This window comes from Xiphophorus maculatus, chromosome 13, assembly GCF_002775205.1.
Source record: "Xiphophorus maculatus strain JP 163 A chromosome 13, X_maculatus-5.0-male, whole genome shotgun sequence".
NCBI lineage: Eukaryota > Metazoa > Chordata > Actinopteri > Cyprinodontiformes > Poeciliidae > Xiphophorus > Xiphophorus maculatus.
In genome coordinates this window covers 18967510-18983954 of record NC_036455.1, presented here as the reverse complement: position 1 = coordinate 18983954, position 16445 = coordinate 18967510, and the positions used below count along the sequence as shown (strand labels likewise).

The 16445-nt window shown below is 35.5% G+C and overlaps 1 protein-coding gene across 1 annotated transcript in view; it reads right to left on the bottom strand.

Annotated features, from left to right (window-relative positions):
• csmd2 (CUB and Sushi multiple domains 2) overlaps window positions 1–16445 on the bottom strand; it is a 245697-nt gene that overhangs the window by 129881 nt on the left and 99371 nt on the right. Inside the window, exons 6-7 of the mRNA XM_023344883.1 lie at window positions 3164–3276; window positions 1240–1317 (exon numbers count right to left, since the gene is read on the bottom strand). Coding sequence (XP_023200651.1) covers window positions 1240–1317; window positions 3164–3276 — 191 coding nt within the window. The remainder of the gene's footprint in view (window positions 1–1239; window positions 1318–3163; window positions 3277–16445) is intronic.

Below are 16445 nucleotides of genomic sequence, written 5' to 3'. Positions count from 1 at the left end.
GCAAACAGTCACAAATTTACATGTCTGTAAATTTATCCCATGCAAACAGTGTAATCTATTGGCAAAAAATGTCTCATGCATTGTAAATTGGTATATATGATGATAAAATATACAAACAGTATAAATAAAACAAAATTTAAAAAAAATCTGAATTTTACAGTGGCAACCAGAAAGAATAAAAATCAACACAACAAAAGGAGCTTTCTAGACAGAACTGTAAATAGAGCAGTCTTCTAGTATTTTCAGTCTTCAGCTTGCAGCTTTGTGTAGTTCTGGATGAGTTAGTCCTCTCAGTCTGTTATTATTTACATGTTTAGATATTGCTGAATGAGATTAATGCTAAGCTGAGAGGACAAGGAAGGTTTAAAAATAGCAGTGGAGGCAATTACTGCTGTCTTTTCACAGGTACAAGTGTGAGTTTAAAGACTAAACATCATCACCGTTTTAAACCAGCTTTGATGCTTCAAAGTACTTTAAAAGAGTAAGGAGCAGAGACAAGAACCTTTGACTTGGTAGTGAGCACATTTCAGGCAGTTTAATCTATTTTAAGAGTAACAAAATATTTTCTGGAGACATTTTTCCATTTTAATACTTTATCAACTTGGACATCCTAAAATAGTGAGCAGCTATTATCAACCTGTGTTCCATTTTTGTTCCCTGGATTAAGCTGCTAGTCATATTTGTACAGGGGATAAAAAAAAAAAGCAAAACCTTGTTTAAATTACAAGGATGGCTTTTCTTTATTATTACTGTAAAAATATATACAAATGAAGATCTGCAGTACACCATTGTCTATTAATTAAGATGGTATTTGATTAGTTATTTAAGATCATTACTTTATGTGAATCATATACTTGGTCCATGCTTAAAAACTTACTAATAAACAACCCTGGTATGTATGGGGCCCAACATGGCAAAAGAGGATGTCCAAATAGTTTCTATTCTTCAGCTTTTTAAGACTTATACACATATATATACTGTATATATTGCTTTTTACTCATAATAAGTTATATTTTCTTAGTATCAAGCTTTTATATCTTACTGAGATAACTAAGTACAAAAACACTTAAAATAAGAAAAATATTCCAACATAAAAACATCTTGGTGAGAAAAATGATCTTGTCAGAAAATAAACCAAGCATAAATCTCCTTAATTTAAGATATTTAATCTTACTAAGATTTCAGTTTTTGCAGTGTGCCAATATTTCAGCAATACAAAAAGTAAGAGTTATAACTTACACACTGATATCTTATGGTGGTTGTCTTTGCTTGGCAACATCTTCACACCTCTAGATTTGAGTTCAGTCATCTTTTTCACTGTTGACAAAACACAGCACAGACACAAAGCACAAAAAAGAAGAGTTTATAATGACACCAGTATAGTCAAGTAGGAGCTTAATGACTGCAGCACATAACTTCCATGCTGCTGATTATAGCACTACCCACAGAGTTATGTTTACATCGATTTGGGGAAAGTAATTTATTAAGCAGCTAAGCAGCTGGATCATTGTCAAAATGTGCAAAATAGCAAAAAGGTTTATGTTTAGAACGATGGTGTTATTTATTTTGACTTATAAAAAGCTCAACAATCTGAAATGTCTTCATTCCTGTGGAGTCCTTGAGGAAAACATTTTTACTCAGATAATATGATTAATGAAGGAACTATACAAACAAAAGATGTGGTTTAAGTAGTGGAGTCTTGTGATAGCAGCAGTGAGAATGAAAACTAAGTCATGGTAGTATAAAAAGCTAATATTTATTCCTCAGTTTTAAAATATATATATATATATCTTCAGCATTATCAAGGACCCAAATAAACTGTTTTGTCTCTCTTTGACAGTGGAATTAAGGATATTTCTTTAAATGGCATCATTTTCTCTTTTTTTTTTTTCAAAGATATCTGAGCCACATGTCCAAAAGTCTTTTTAAGATGGTTGTGATAAAAGAAAAACAATTAAAAAGATGTGCTCTCTTAACTAAACAAAAAATGAAAACGGCTCGTTCCTGGTATTTGGCGTCTAAACTGACAACAAATTCGGGTTCTAAAGCAACGTGCCAGCTTTCTGACATAATTTTTGACACATAAAAATGAATCTTGTGATCAAGCTGATTTTGGTGTTCAGATGATGAAAGAATGGATTTTAAGAACAAGGCACTTCGAAATACGTTTCATGCTATAAATATAACGGCTTATAAATCATTGAATGGTTAAATCCTGTTTTTCATTTTCTTCTTTTTCTTTCTAAGCACACCAGGAATAAATGAAAAGGATATTCTATCAGTTCTCTGTTAGAATCTGATCTTGTTAATATCTTGGTCAACATTTATCAAACACTGAACCTGCAATTGAATAAGCTTGTATTTTACATTCCAGGCATTTCTCCTTTTTTATCTTGTAATTTTCACAATACTCCCTCCGCTTCCAATTATCTCGCCAGTGGATGGCTGGAGGTAAAATCCTCACATATGACCATTTTTGTAGAAGATCTAATCCTTTTTCAGAGCTCATCCCCTCTTAGAGGTGCCCCCTGTACTGCTAACAGTTATGAGGAAGAAAATGGATGCCCGTTGCAAAAAAGAAAGGTTTAGTGGGTGTGTGTTTTCGTGCGTGTGTTGTTTCTGCGTGTGTGTGCACAAAAGTAATTGGCTCAGAAGTAAGGATCTTGCCATCTTTTCAGAGAAATGTTGAGTCCTCTGCCAATACAGAAAGCATACAGTATTTCTTCTTTTATCTAAAAATGTTCAGAATTGGTAAAACAGCAACAGTTTAACGTGAACGAGAAATGTTTTTTTACAGAAATTACCCAACAAAGTTGTCACTAACCTTAGTTATGCTATTTGTAGATTTACCCAATAAATGTATATGGGTTTTTTTTTTACCACTATTCAAAATGTGAAATATTTTTACTGTTAACCCTTTGATAAACATGTACTAAACCAGAAATAAGGTTAAAGGTCATAACTAAAATTCTGACTACTCGAGTCAGGTTTAGTATTTTTGGGTTTTACAAAAATTGGAAATCAGAGCCTGCCAAGAAAGCTACATTTTGTGCATCTATGTATGATATTAGAAAGATCATAACGAAGGTGAACATACTATGCACAGTTAGCAATATGTCTATAATACTTTTTGGTGTTCTATTAATTCGTCTCTTGATCTTACCCTGGTACTGGGCGCTGAAACCTCTCAACCTGTGGTTGCCATCTGACGTAAAGTGAAGTCGAAGCCAGTTCTTGCTGCTAATAATAGGCGAGGGAAGGTTGGGACCAGTAAACCTGCAAAAAGAGAGACGTAGAAAATCATCAAGAAGTCTGTAAAACAACGTTTATCAGAATAGGTTACAGCTACACCAACATCTTCCTACATAAATTAAATGCTAAAATCGAAGATATGAATCAAAGATCCCTGTGCGTCTATCAATACATCCTACCTGAGTTCAGATACTCAGACAAATCTAGTCAGCTTCTCTTGCTCAATATTTTATGTCTTATTTTCCATTCAATCCTCTACTATTTGACACTGGGGATGCTTGTGCTTTGCTTTAGTGGCATATGGCAGTTATGTAATCCATTATGTTTTGCATAAAATCAAGCCTAATGACACCCAATATCTCATAGCACTTGGCAGAAATTGCCAGTTTTCCCTAGTGATTGCCTTGTTTGCTTTTCTTAATTATACAAAAACCTGAAAATGAATGCGTCCACAACTTAAGAGGTGGTAATGGGTTATTCCTAGAAGAGCTATCAAAGTGAATGTTTTGGTGCTTAAGAGAAAATGTAACATTAACAACTTTTAATCAAGTTATGATCCCAACATTAAAAAGAACTAAGGCAAACCAGTACCGATTTTTGAAGAGAAAAACAATTTATTTTATTGCTTTGGAGATCAATGGTGAATTATAAACTTAAACTGCCTCTTCATCTGTATTTTAATGAGGCATGTTGCTCACCATGCCCTTGTTCTGTTGTTAGAGCTAAAGTCATTTGGAGACGCATCTTGTTTTATCTTAAGATGCACAAAAACAAGCATGCAACACGTCTTTTGTATTCACAGAAAAACATTGAGGCATGTATTTGAATGTGATTGTAAATTCCCTAGGTGCAAATTACATTTTCCTGACATTATTGACCTTATTTAACTATTCATGTGTACAATTAGAGAGGACATATTGCAAGAAACATTCTTTTGACTGTATTATTTGGTCACACTACTAGGTGCCCATGTTATTTGACATTGTAATCAAGGTTATATTGAATACGTACAGTATAAGAAGTTTGATTTTTCATTGATGCCAGAATGGCAACCATGGGAAGAATACGTAACACTTAAAAATTGTTTAAATAACTGACTCTTCATGTTCAGTTTGTTACACAGAAATGTAATGACCCACTTTTCTCAAAACAGATTTTATATCAAAAAGTTACAAACGGCCCCAGGTAAAAACAAACAAAGAAAACCACACAGGTTGGATTCGTTTTATTCTGCTCATACGCCACTAACTATTTTCATACTAGGAGTGCTTTATGTTTCAAACATGCTGGAAATCAATTGTTCCATCATTTAAAAAAATATATTTATTCTTTCTTATTAGTAATTTCAAGGTGAAAAAGAGTTAAGGACAACCAAGAGTGTTCTCAAAGCTACAGGCATGTCTCCTCTTTAGGAATGAACTATAGGACTTGCTATAACCATTGTAGAGCTTATTAAATATTGGCAGCGGGTGGGTCTGAGTGTATCTGCTCACAGTGAAGACCTCTAAATGAAGGCCTTGTTACAAAAATAAAGCTTCTGTTCAATAAAGACGCCAAGGACGAACTGTACTTCTGCAGTGCGTACAAAACTTTTATCAATTTTATTACAGGATGTGTCGTCCTTCTGATTGTTTTGGATTTGTACAATAGATACAATTTTCACCACAGAATAAAAGGCCAGTGCTTTATTCTGTGGCCGTGTTCACAGTGAGACATTCAAATATAAATTACGTGCAGTTGCTCTTTATTCAAGGGATCAGGTTTGCGCAATACAACGCAAACTAATTTTCTTGTTTTTATGTAAAGCATAACCATGCCACAATGTGGCTTGAGATGAAAAATGTTTTGGTTCATACTAAATGTTCAAATAAGTGTCTTTTACATTCATGTCAGTACACACCAAACGAAATGTTAAGGAAACAACAGCGCAAGACATGAACTGAGCCTTCATTTGCAAATGCAAGAGTATGACTTTAAGAATTAAGAGAAGCGGAGAGAAAACCTGAACCGGGTGATCCACCCATATTTCTTTGAACAAGTGCCTGGGTCACAACACCCTGGAGTCATAAAGCAGTAAAGTTAGTTATGTGAAATTAAATGGAACCTTGTTAGCAGAGAAGATGTAGATAAATACTGTTTCCTAAGGCAAACTCTGCTAGATGATAAAGGAGTTAAGGATTAAGCAAATAATGATACATCTCAGATGAAGAGATCTCAAAATATCACTGCAGCTCAATTTCTTCTTCATTTCTTGCTTTTTTTATGCTAAGTTCATTGTTAAGGTGAACTTAAGGTACAAACATAAAAATCCTGGAGTACAGCGATAAAGGTCTCATGAAGTGCAATGTAAAGTGCAATGTGCCAAGTTCAAAAGTTCTTTTCTGCCCAGCCTTATAAGATTCAGTGCTGGAACTGTCTCAAAGGAGCAGCGCTAAATAAGTTTCCATGTCCAGGTCCAAAAGGTCCTCAGTCTGACTTCTGATGACTGTGGAAGGAAATGTATGTTGGGCAACACAAGGTGATCCAAAGGTGTGTAGGTCATGTGGTGCACTTAAGCTTTGGGACGTAAGTATTACACTTGTCATGGAGCTAGAGAAGGAAATTCTTCTAATGTAGTTTGTTTGTCATGCGTCTTATGAACTTTAAAAACTCGCCAAAAAGATTTAAGAAGTCAGTTTAATTCTTTGCTCAGGGTCATCCACAAAACTCAGTCTCCATGGTAATTAACTGCTGCACTGTTCGATTGGAGGTAGAAGAAAAAAAAAAAAGCAGAGTAGCTGTTTACTTCAAGTCAGGTCTAAGCTGTGTGTTTGCTCGAACTATACAACATGCATCTTCACTCTGCCAGCTGTGATGTCCCTCAAAAGTTGCTAATGGACTTTTCTCCACCACACCAAACTGTCTGCTATCCCACATTATTGAAGGATATTCCTATCTCAATCGGAAAAAACCCACCCATTGTCATTTGTGCTCAAACTAAGCAAGAGAAGCGGGTGCAAATGCATAGGCAGACATTCTCAAATTGACTGAGTAAACTGCACAAGCACCAATAAATTTTCCAGTTAATTTGACATAAATTAACTTCCAACTCACTGGAAGGATTTTAGACAAACCACCCTCATCCTATTTAACAAACTTTATAGATGTAAGTGTCCATTTCCTAGTTTATATTATGCGTTTCATGTCTGCTATTCTCCATTCAGAGGCTAGGAGGTCAAATTATTCTATGCATAATCAGCAAAGGGCAGAGTTGAAGAGCCAAAGATCATCAGCTCCAAATCAAGATCAAAGTCTTTCAAAGTTTTTTTTTAATAGTTTCATTTTGATATACCATGTGATGAAGAAGCATAGATTTGTGTGTGGGTGTTTTGCCTGGGCTTAAAAGAAAGGGAGGCAGTTTCTTTGTAAAGTACATTCCCAATAATTGCTCTCACTTAGGGAGATCAATCAGAGCTCTGCTCAGCATGCAGAAACTGATGCTTGCTGCCGACCTCAGGGTCACGGTGACTTTACAGCCAAAACCTTCGGCATTTAATGAGATTATATGAATTACAGCGTGCGCTAGGTGAACATGTAAACGAAAACGCTCAAACCACCACACCTATAGCAACCGTTAGCGTAATAAACGTGCAGGTAATAAAAGACATTCTGCTTTTTACTCTTGCTTTAAACTATTTTGCCCTAAGAGAACATTGCTTCTTTATGAGGCAAAGTGAATCACGGTGGGAGACTTTAAAGCCCAGAATGACAATATTAAGGAAATGGACAAGTTGCTGTGACCTTCAGATGTAACTGTAGCCACAAAAAGCACAAAGGAGTTTAAATAAACCACTTCTGCAACAAATGCAAAACCAAAATCATTACTTTAAAAAAAACTAAAACAAACTATGATCCAAGTGATCAATGAAAGCCTTCACTCAATCGAGAGGATGAGGCCAAAATATAACAAGAGGCCTTGAGGGCAATTATGTCTCATGAGTTGCTTTTTTTTTCCTGAAGCGAAGTGCAGAGTAGAAAAAAAAAAGTTACGGACCCATCAGAGCCAACATGTCTACTCCAACCATACACTCAATGGTTCGACAGAGCCAATATGTCTCTTCTTCCTCCTCTTTCACTTCTCATGTGTTATTCATGGGCAGACCTTTGGCCTCATCAGAAGAAGTTGTTAAATCTTCTGAGAGACTCCTTTCTTCCTCTTCCCACAAAACATATTCTGGCCTCAAAGAACATATAATAGGACACTGATTAAAGGATATTTCCTTTTGGGAAGAACACGCTTTTGGGAAGAACACTCTTCATCTTTTCTCCCATTCTTGTACTCCATTTTAAAAGTTCTTGCTTTTCTGTTATCATTTTTCATCACTCTCTAAAAGGCTCCCTGCGGCCACAAAAATTTATCAGTGAAAAGCAGCGATCTAAAAAACCGCGAGCTTTGTTCCCAGGGATTGAGATAACCTCGAATGTAAAAAGCCTGATTGATCAAGCATCTCTAAGTCCACAACCAGCTGTTTTGTATTCAGCTCTTGGGCTACATATTTAAAGACAGCAACAACATGAGGGTAAAAGTGCTTTGATCAAGCATTTACTCTGTCAAATAGCTTGGAGCACATATGGAAATAAAAAAGTAAGCTTGAAAGCTACTGTGGATGTTTTATTTTCTAGGTTAATTCATAGTTAGTGTTATGGATATTAGGACTCCAAGACTGACTTCTATTTCAGATATTTTAAGGAAATGCTGTTGCCTTGGATGAAATTTCACTTTTTCCATTTAATTTATTTTCTTTTCCCTTCATTGGATAAGAAAAAAAAGACACGTTTTCTATTCATTGGTACAGTATGTTAACAATTCAAGATCAGCCAAGGCTGACTAAACTAGAATTACACAAGTTACTATCCAAAAAGCTATTTTATTCTTCACTTTTACTAAATAAATGTTACCTTATGCCAGAAAACCTACATGATCCATTGTGGAAAAGAAATATCTATTCAAGAAAAATCATATGTTTGGGGTTTATTTGTTTCTTTTTAGGTTTCAGGGGAAAAAAAGATCAAAACTGTTCAAGGTGAGAAATAAAAATTATTAAGGGTCTATTTAGTTCCTTCAATATTTGGAAAGAAAAATTTAAAATAAATAACATTTATTATAACTACATAAATAAATGAGTCGGTTTGCTGTGTGAATTCTATGCAGATATTGCAGGACAAAAGAAGCTTATCAAAATTAATCGTTTACGATCAATCATTTTCTACAATCATTTTCTTTTAGGTTCTTTGATTGGCCAGTTTAGATATTGGACAAATCCAATGAAAACATTTTTTTAAGCCTTCACAATTAAATTGGGAATACATTGAACATAAAATAATACAAATGCACTTCAGATTCCTAAAAAAGAAGCTAGAATCTTAATTTTCAAGCTGTTCTGATTTTACTAAACTCAAAACAAAGTGCAATGAATAGCAAAGTGTTGTCAATTAATTTACAGACAAAAAAAACGGTTTTACGGTAGTTTTGTTTATTCATTCAAAAAAGAGTAAAAAATGAGTTCTTTGATATATAACCTGCTAATTACAAGTCATTGCTTATAAAAGATTGGTGTGCCACTAAATGATAAACAAACAGATTAAAGAAAAAGTTTGAGTCAATTTCTTAGAATATTAAATTTGTAAAGGAATTTAGTTAAACTGTTTCACTCTAACCAAAAAGTGGCATGATCAAGGACTTAATCAGAATAAACGTATTCAGTTAAGAAAAGAAACACACAACAAAGCTAGATAAAGACCTTCACAAATACACATTTTAGAGTGCTGATGAAGAAAATATACACTCCTAATAACTTGGATCACCTTCATCATAATGACTCACAGAGGTACAAATTACGCGTTTGACATCTGCAGTCAAATAAAAATATGGGCGTTGTCGAAGTACACACCATGTCCTCAGCCCCTTTCCTTTTTTGATAATTTCCATCAAGCCCATCATACACCCTGCATCATTGGCCGTTATTACTTCCCAAGCTGATAAACATGGATAAACACACCAATAATCAGGTGACGATATAAAACAATGTGCGTGTCTCTCTGTAATTACAGGCAAGATTCAATACGTGGTTAACAGAGAAAAAAAACAACAACAAATGAGTTTCCAAGGTCATACTTAAAAGCAGCTGTGATAAGTGAGTGTTCCATGTAGATCTATCAAACACAACAATAAACAAACTCCAATAATGTCCCGGGGCTGATTACAGGGACATTACAATTCTCTGCTTCAGGAGGCATAAGATATAAAGAGACAGAAAAGGGCTCCCAAGGAAATATCAATGTGTGGCTAGGGAAGGAAGTTAACACAAATGGCAATGAAATGTTAGAAATACCATCATTCTCAGCAACTACTTTTGAATTATTTCGTTGTATCTAGCATGTGGCACTCAAAGAAAATATCTCCCCACAAGTGTCAATGAATAAATCCGACAACAACAGTTCCAGCATTTAACCATGTCACTGTTATCCCTCATCTCGCGAGTCATGTTCAGTGAAGTATGCAAAACAACGTGCAAGGAGAGAATTTAATAAATGAAATGCTGAAACTTATCAAAACAGGATTTCATATAGTTGTTTTGGTGACATTAATAATTGCAGAATCTGTCAGTTCACGTTTGGTATTCATACAATGTTGGGAATTTTGCTTCCTTGTCTTCTCAATGTTTTTATTTGTGTTACTCTGTGACTGGTGTTTATGAGCAGGGGCTTTCTCAAAGTGACTCTCAGATGATGCAGTATGCGAGGAGACAGGTGAAACCATGCTAATGATATTGAACCTGGCAAAACCGTCACATCCTCCCAAACACACACGCGGCTCGTTGTATTCCCCCGACGTCTCGGCATCCCAAAATAACTACATCGGTATGTTTGGCGTGAAGCTTTTGAAGTATCTATGTGCAGGTCTGTTTTGATTTATTTTTGCACGATTTTGATTAAATCTTTATAAACGACATATAAGATACTTGGCATTTTGTGTTTATTAAAAGAGAAACTTAGCGCTCTGTTCATTCGAGCATATAGATGTTAGGATTTTCTTTCGAATTGTCCTCGACTTCAGTCGGCCCTCCCACATTAAGATACTTCAATTGAAACAGAATCGATTCAGCCTAACCTGCTTTGAACTCACTACTAATGTTTCAATTTTTCATTTGCCCATGTTACCTTTCATCTATGTCAGTGTCATTACGTGGTGTTTATTCATAACCACTTCATTCCTATTGCTTTGAATAACAGAGTAAAAAAACAAGTTGTTAACTCTGCAGGCATCCATAAATTGCTCCCAGCAAGGGCGGGGTTTACTCAAGTTATTGTGGAGAGGTCATGAGCGCGCTCCCCTTTCTGTTTTCCTGTATTCTGCCAAAGCTCTAAGTGATCATTATGTCTGTCATATCAAGCTTCTCCTTGACACCTTAAAAGCTTGGATTGTCTCACGTGTGCCGGGTTCATCAAGGAATTTCTATGGAGATTTTTTTGTTATCCAAGTAATGTTATTGATAATGTGCATATAATAATGACGGGACACTTTCTTAAAAGCTTTGTAAAGATTCAGCAACTTCTTTTATATTGCGGTTGCTTCATTTTTTCTATGATTCTATCCTGCAAAACTGAGAATAGAAAAAGTCAACTTTGTGACCAGAGGTAACCAAAAGGTATCTAATTCTTCCTAGAAAGTAAAGATTTTTTTTCTCAAAACTTCTAACAACTTTTGTGCTTCCCTCAGTAAAACAGAAAGAAAAAAAAAGCTGAGTCGTCTTCTCGCAGTGCCAACTGCCACTCCAAGGAGTGTTGCACTATATGTTGCAAAATATTCACTGATCCAAAATATTTTTGATCCATGTTTTGAAAATTTTAAGTGCATCTCTGTGGTAGGCAGGACTGAACTGAAGTGAACCCAATAGGTGCAGTCGAAATGAAAAGAATAGATCACATTTAGAGTGAGACAACAAGATGTCAACCAAACATCACTGTATTTCAGTACTTAATATTAAAGAATTATGCTTAAATGAAGTTATTACTACAACATTCCATGTGTTTATAGCTGGATATAGTACCAATACCAGTAGAGTCTTTGTACTATAAGGCTGGATACAGTACAAATGTAAGATGGTTGTGTTTGCAGCAACAAAATGCAACAACTATAAAATTTATGTAGCATACTTTGATTTCATCATTGAGAAAAGCCTCTTATTTTCTCACAGTTTTTTTAGGTCATTGTGGTCATTTAATGTATGATTGATTTACCAGCAGACCATTCGTAACTGCAGCTTACTGGCAATCATAAAACCTAATGGCATGCAAACCTGTGTGGCTATAAAAAGTGTACACATTTTATATTAAAGGTGCTGAATAGTGCATACGTAGAGTGCTTGCCTTGAAAGTATAAACCCCAAGGCTCTACTGTTTTAAAGAGTAGAGCCCTTAATATATAGTATAGAAGCAGGAGCATAAAGCTATTTAATGAAAATACAAAAACAGAAATGTGTTTAAATGATGTAATAGAGTCTGTCTATGTTTAATATGTCAGACTATTTGCCCAGTGGGTTTTTTTGTTGTTTTTTTTTTACAAGAGGCTGCTTTAATTAGAGGAAGATGAACATGTGAGAGCATACAGGGGAAAGCCCAACTGAGCCTGGAAGGAAGGGAGGAAACAGAAAACAGTAACATTCAAAAGATCAGACGCTTCTATTGATTTGACATTAATGGGTAAGAGTGTGTAAACCCGCAAACTGTGGATTTAGTAGCTTCTAACTAAACACTTAAGTTTTAATCGTAATGGCTAACTCCACCATCCATTTGCTACATTTACTCCTTAAGTAGTCTTATCTTTCCTGGTAGTTGCCATTGATTCCTTCCTAATTACCCACTGCACAACTTCCTGGCAGCTTTCCACGTGGAGAAAGAACATCGGATTAAAGCAAAGTCATACAAACATCTACAAGGTAAGACGCTTGGGAAAATTATAGAAAATTACTTCAAGTGTAACTTGAAAAGCTAAGAAGAACATCTCAACCTAACCAATAAGTATTATCAAACTAGAGTAAAATAACTGTAGCCATTTCCTCAGGAGTGTAACGGCATGAAATGTCCTTTAGGAAAACTACAAGCAGTTAAATGATAAACTTTCTATTACTCTGACTTGTTGTAGTTTTGCCTTCTGTTTTCATCTGTAGTTGTCACTATATGCATCACTTCTATCATGACATTTTGAAGAGTCACATACAGGCATGAAAAAGTCCACTGTTCATATCTTTATCTAAGAGCCAGTGGTCATGCACTTGTAGGCAGTCGAGCAAAGCGAATTTGAAATGTCTCAAAAGCTTGACAGAAGAAAGCAGCAAGACAGTTTAGTACCTAATGAGTGGATGAGCAACAGGAGGCAAACTGACTGTTTTTATCTTTTAGGTTAGCTGTAGAACAACTGAAGTGACAATCTGGTGAAAATCTAAAATGGACAAGAAAGTAAAACTGACTGAAATGTAGCAGGGCAAGTTCATAAAGGGATCCAAACTCACCGTGTATAAACCTGTGACTTTTGTTGATTATAATCCGCAGCAGGGGTCTGGGGTGGCAAAGTAAGATCAAATCCATTTTGGAGCTGAAACTGTACGATAATATTTATTTGCTGTTTTATGCTTTATTGTTATTCCCAGTTAGTTTTCTCTTTTAGTATTGTCTTTATTATAGCAACATGTGCAGACTTTGCTACATTAAAAAAAACATGCCAGCTTGACAGTATTTTGAAAGCTTAGAAGGAGAATTTCCTATATTTTATCTTATTGTGATACGTTCTTCAGCTACATCGCCCCAGCCCTAGTTTGCAGTTGTGTAGTTTTTGTTTTCCTTCATTTTCAAACCATGGATTGAATAGAGTTTTGTAATATTTTTTAAATCTTTTGATACCTTTTCTTAGTCTGTTAACCAGCTCTACACACCTCATAACTTTATCCCTGACTTGTCTGTGTTCCTTGACCTCAAACTGTTCTCTAACAAGTTTCTGAAAGCAGCTGTATTTATACTGAGTAAATTACACAAAGATGGAAACATTACTAAATAGGTGACCTCTGAAGGCTATTTGCTGCACTGAATGTTACGCTACAATGTCACACTTTGTAGACCTTCTAGTTTTCGTTTGGTTCATCTTTATGTTCCATTTTGTGTTTGGTTTATCACATAAAATCTTAATGATGTGTTGTAATGAAACAAAATGTGCTTTGGTGCGATACACAGAATAGGTCAAATCAAAAAAAGTTTTAAATATGAGAAGAGCATTTGAAACAATCCATTACTAACCTTCCTATTTTCAGCAACAAATGAAGTTTGGCTACAAATTAGCAACAGTATTTTTAATGAAACTAAAGGAATGTTGGCAAAGAAAAAAAAAATCACTCTGTATGAATAATGTAAAGTGCAAACTTTAAACTTCTTTCTTCAACAGCTTTTGCATCCATGTTACAGTGCAAAATTTTCTGTTTTACAAAAAATATAACTTTTTTTTTTTCACCCCTCCAGGGTGTCTTTTGTGGGCTCTAGTGTCCCTTATATGAAAGTAGGCTGACAGGAAAAGGGGAACGAGAGGGGGGAAGACATGCAGCAAATATCACCGGGTCTGGGAATCGAACCTGCGACGGCCGCATGGAGAACTCAAGGCCTCCAAACGTGGGTCGCGCTATCCCCTACGCCACCACAGCACGCCCCCAAAAAATAGAACATTTTTAAGATACTAATTCTGTCAAACTCCTCAAAAAAAATCAACCCTGACCATTCCTCACAAAATTTATAAAGGAGAAAAGTTGCTTCACAGTGATGCAAGTTCAGAGGAAATACACAAGTGACAAACTGCTGTGAATAAACGAGTGACTCTCTCATGCACCAACAACCTCCGAAACAAGACCACATCAAATGTGTTCACTGCTTCTCCGTCTGCATTGTTCTCGCTGTCTCTCCGAGTTCGCTTGAATGGGTCTCCAAGCATTTGTCTCTTAATTAGTTAGAAAGTCACAAACATAGCGATTCTATTGTGAGCTCAAAGATTTCCCCTAATTTGTGAAAGAAAGGACGTCTTTATTCAGTGGAACTGTTCACAAACACCTTTGATTTTCACAGCCTTTTTGAAGAGATTAGGGATTCATCGCCCTCTATTGTTAAACCTCCTTGTAATCCTTCCCTCTCTGTCAGTACAGTTCTCCATGGCTTTGTTTAGGGTATGGCTTGCAAATAATTGCAACACTTCATATATAGTCACTTGTCATTATTTGTCCAACAAAAAAAATAAAATACATGTCCAACTGAGTGATAATATGCTGGTTAAAATCAAGCCATCTCAAAAGCTGCCACTGTGCTTGTTCTCAGAAATATACAAGTCCTTGACCCTGTTGTGTTGACAGTCGATAGATTTAAAAGAAAATCAATGTCTTTCTGGCTGGTTGTGAATATCGTGAAAATATCATAACTAGCTAACAACTAGCAGCTAACAGCTAAAATCTGTGTCTAGTATGGAGTTTCCACTAGGTGGTAGGCTACAGGGTGATTTCTTTTTAATCGGTCTGACAGCTTTTGAACAATCTGACAATTGAGAGGCAAGAGAAGTTTTTTAGTACGAGAGTACTTATTTATGTTTGAATGACAAACACACCTCTAGTCACTGGGTGGCAGGAGTGCTCAAAATAGAAATGGTAACCTTCACAGGCACACCAGTATACAACGTTTTTTGTGAAAAGAAAAATGGTGGCGACGCCAAAGGCAAGAAAAGCAGGTGACAGAAGCCAGTAAAAAAGACAAAGCCTGCACTAACTTTAGGGTTATTGTGAATGCAAAATGTTATGGTATCTTCATGTCTTCTGATAAGTCAAAATATCAGCATTACTGTTGCAAATTATGCTTTTTTTAAAATTCAAAACTATGTTATTGAGGAAAATTCTAACAAAATTTAAAAGAATCATTAGTTTCCTCCAAAATGTTTTCTTGTTGTTTTCTTATAAACCAAATATCATGTATTAAATCATCTTATAAGCTCGGTCCATTATTAACCATCTACTTAATACAGAACTGTGGAAAGGAGGTTCTGCACAAAGTCACTGGAGTCCACAAAAGAACTTGTTTGGCTGGTAGGACGACATACCAACTTTGGTAATTATTGATGTTTATTTTTTAACAATAGCTGTCATCTTCACAGAAAGTAAAACATCTAGAAATGATTGTTCTAAATTTTTTTTAAAGATTTAATGTAAAAGCCATTAGTTTATGAAACACGGTTCTGTAAACCTATACAGAACACCAAAACTTTATGATGTTGACATTTATGTAGCTAAACTTTAGCCAAGCTGAAAAGACAGTGCTAAAAGGTAAGCACACACTAATTGCTTCTGGTGGAATTAAGAAGACTACAGGCAACTCGGGGAAATCAGACGGGTTTGATGAACTGATCGTTAGTAAGTTTAAGCACCTCTCTAAAAAAACAGCCTTTAACAATTCTCCTTTCTGGAGCCTTCAGGCTGGTGTAGCATGGTTCCAGGGAGGAAAGACGTCAGCCATAATCTCTGAAAAGCAATTGTTGCTGCCCATCATTCCACAAAGCATTACAATGCAATTTCCAAACAATTTGGAAGCTGTCATGCTACAGCGAGTGTGATTATGCACTAGTGAAAACTGTCCAGAAAGTTGCCAATCCTCTCAGGAGTGGATATCCGATTAAATTCACTCCTAGGTCACACAGTTTTATGCTGACAGAAAATACAAAGAACTCTAGAGAAACATGTAACCACTTAATATAATGAGATTTAACCAAAGAAAAAATATCCATATTCATACTAGAGCGATACATTACAAAGTCTTAATCATTATTACAACATCAGTGTTTAAATGCCATTAGTAGACTATTAATATTCAAGTCCACAAATTTATGCTGTGCATACCAATAATAGATTTGACTAGACGGATTAGATTAACACTACTTGAAGCCCAAATTGATATGTATTTAAGTGACTAAGATTCTAAAGCAAGTGCCATCGAATAACATTTTCTAGGGAGAGCTGTGGATAATCAATTACAGTACACTAACAAGTAAATACCACACCAACATGTGCAAATGTAGTAGCATGAAATTAGACACTTTTTTGTTTGTTTGGGTTTTTTTTAAGGACAATAGTCCATGAAAG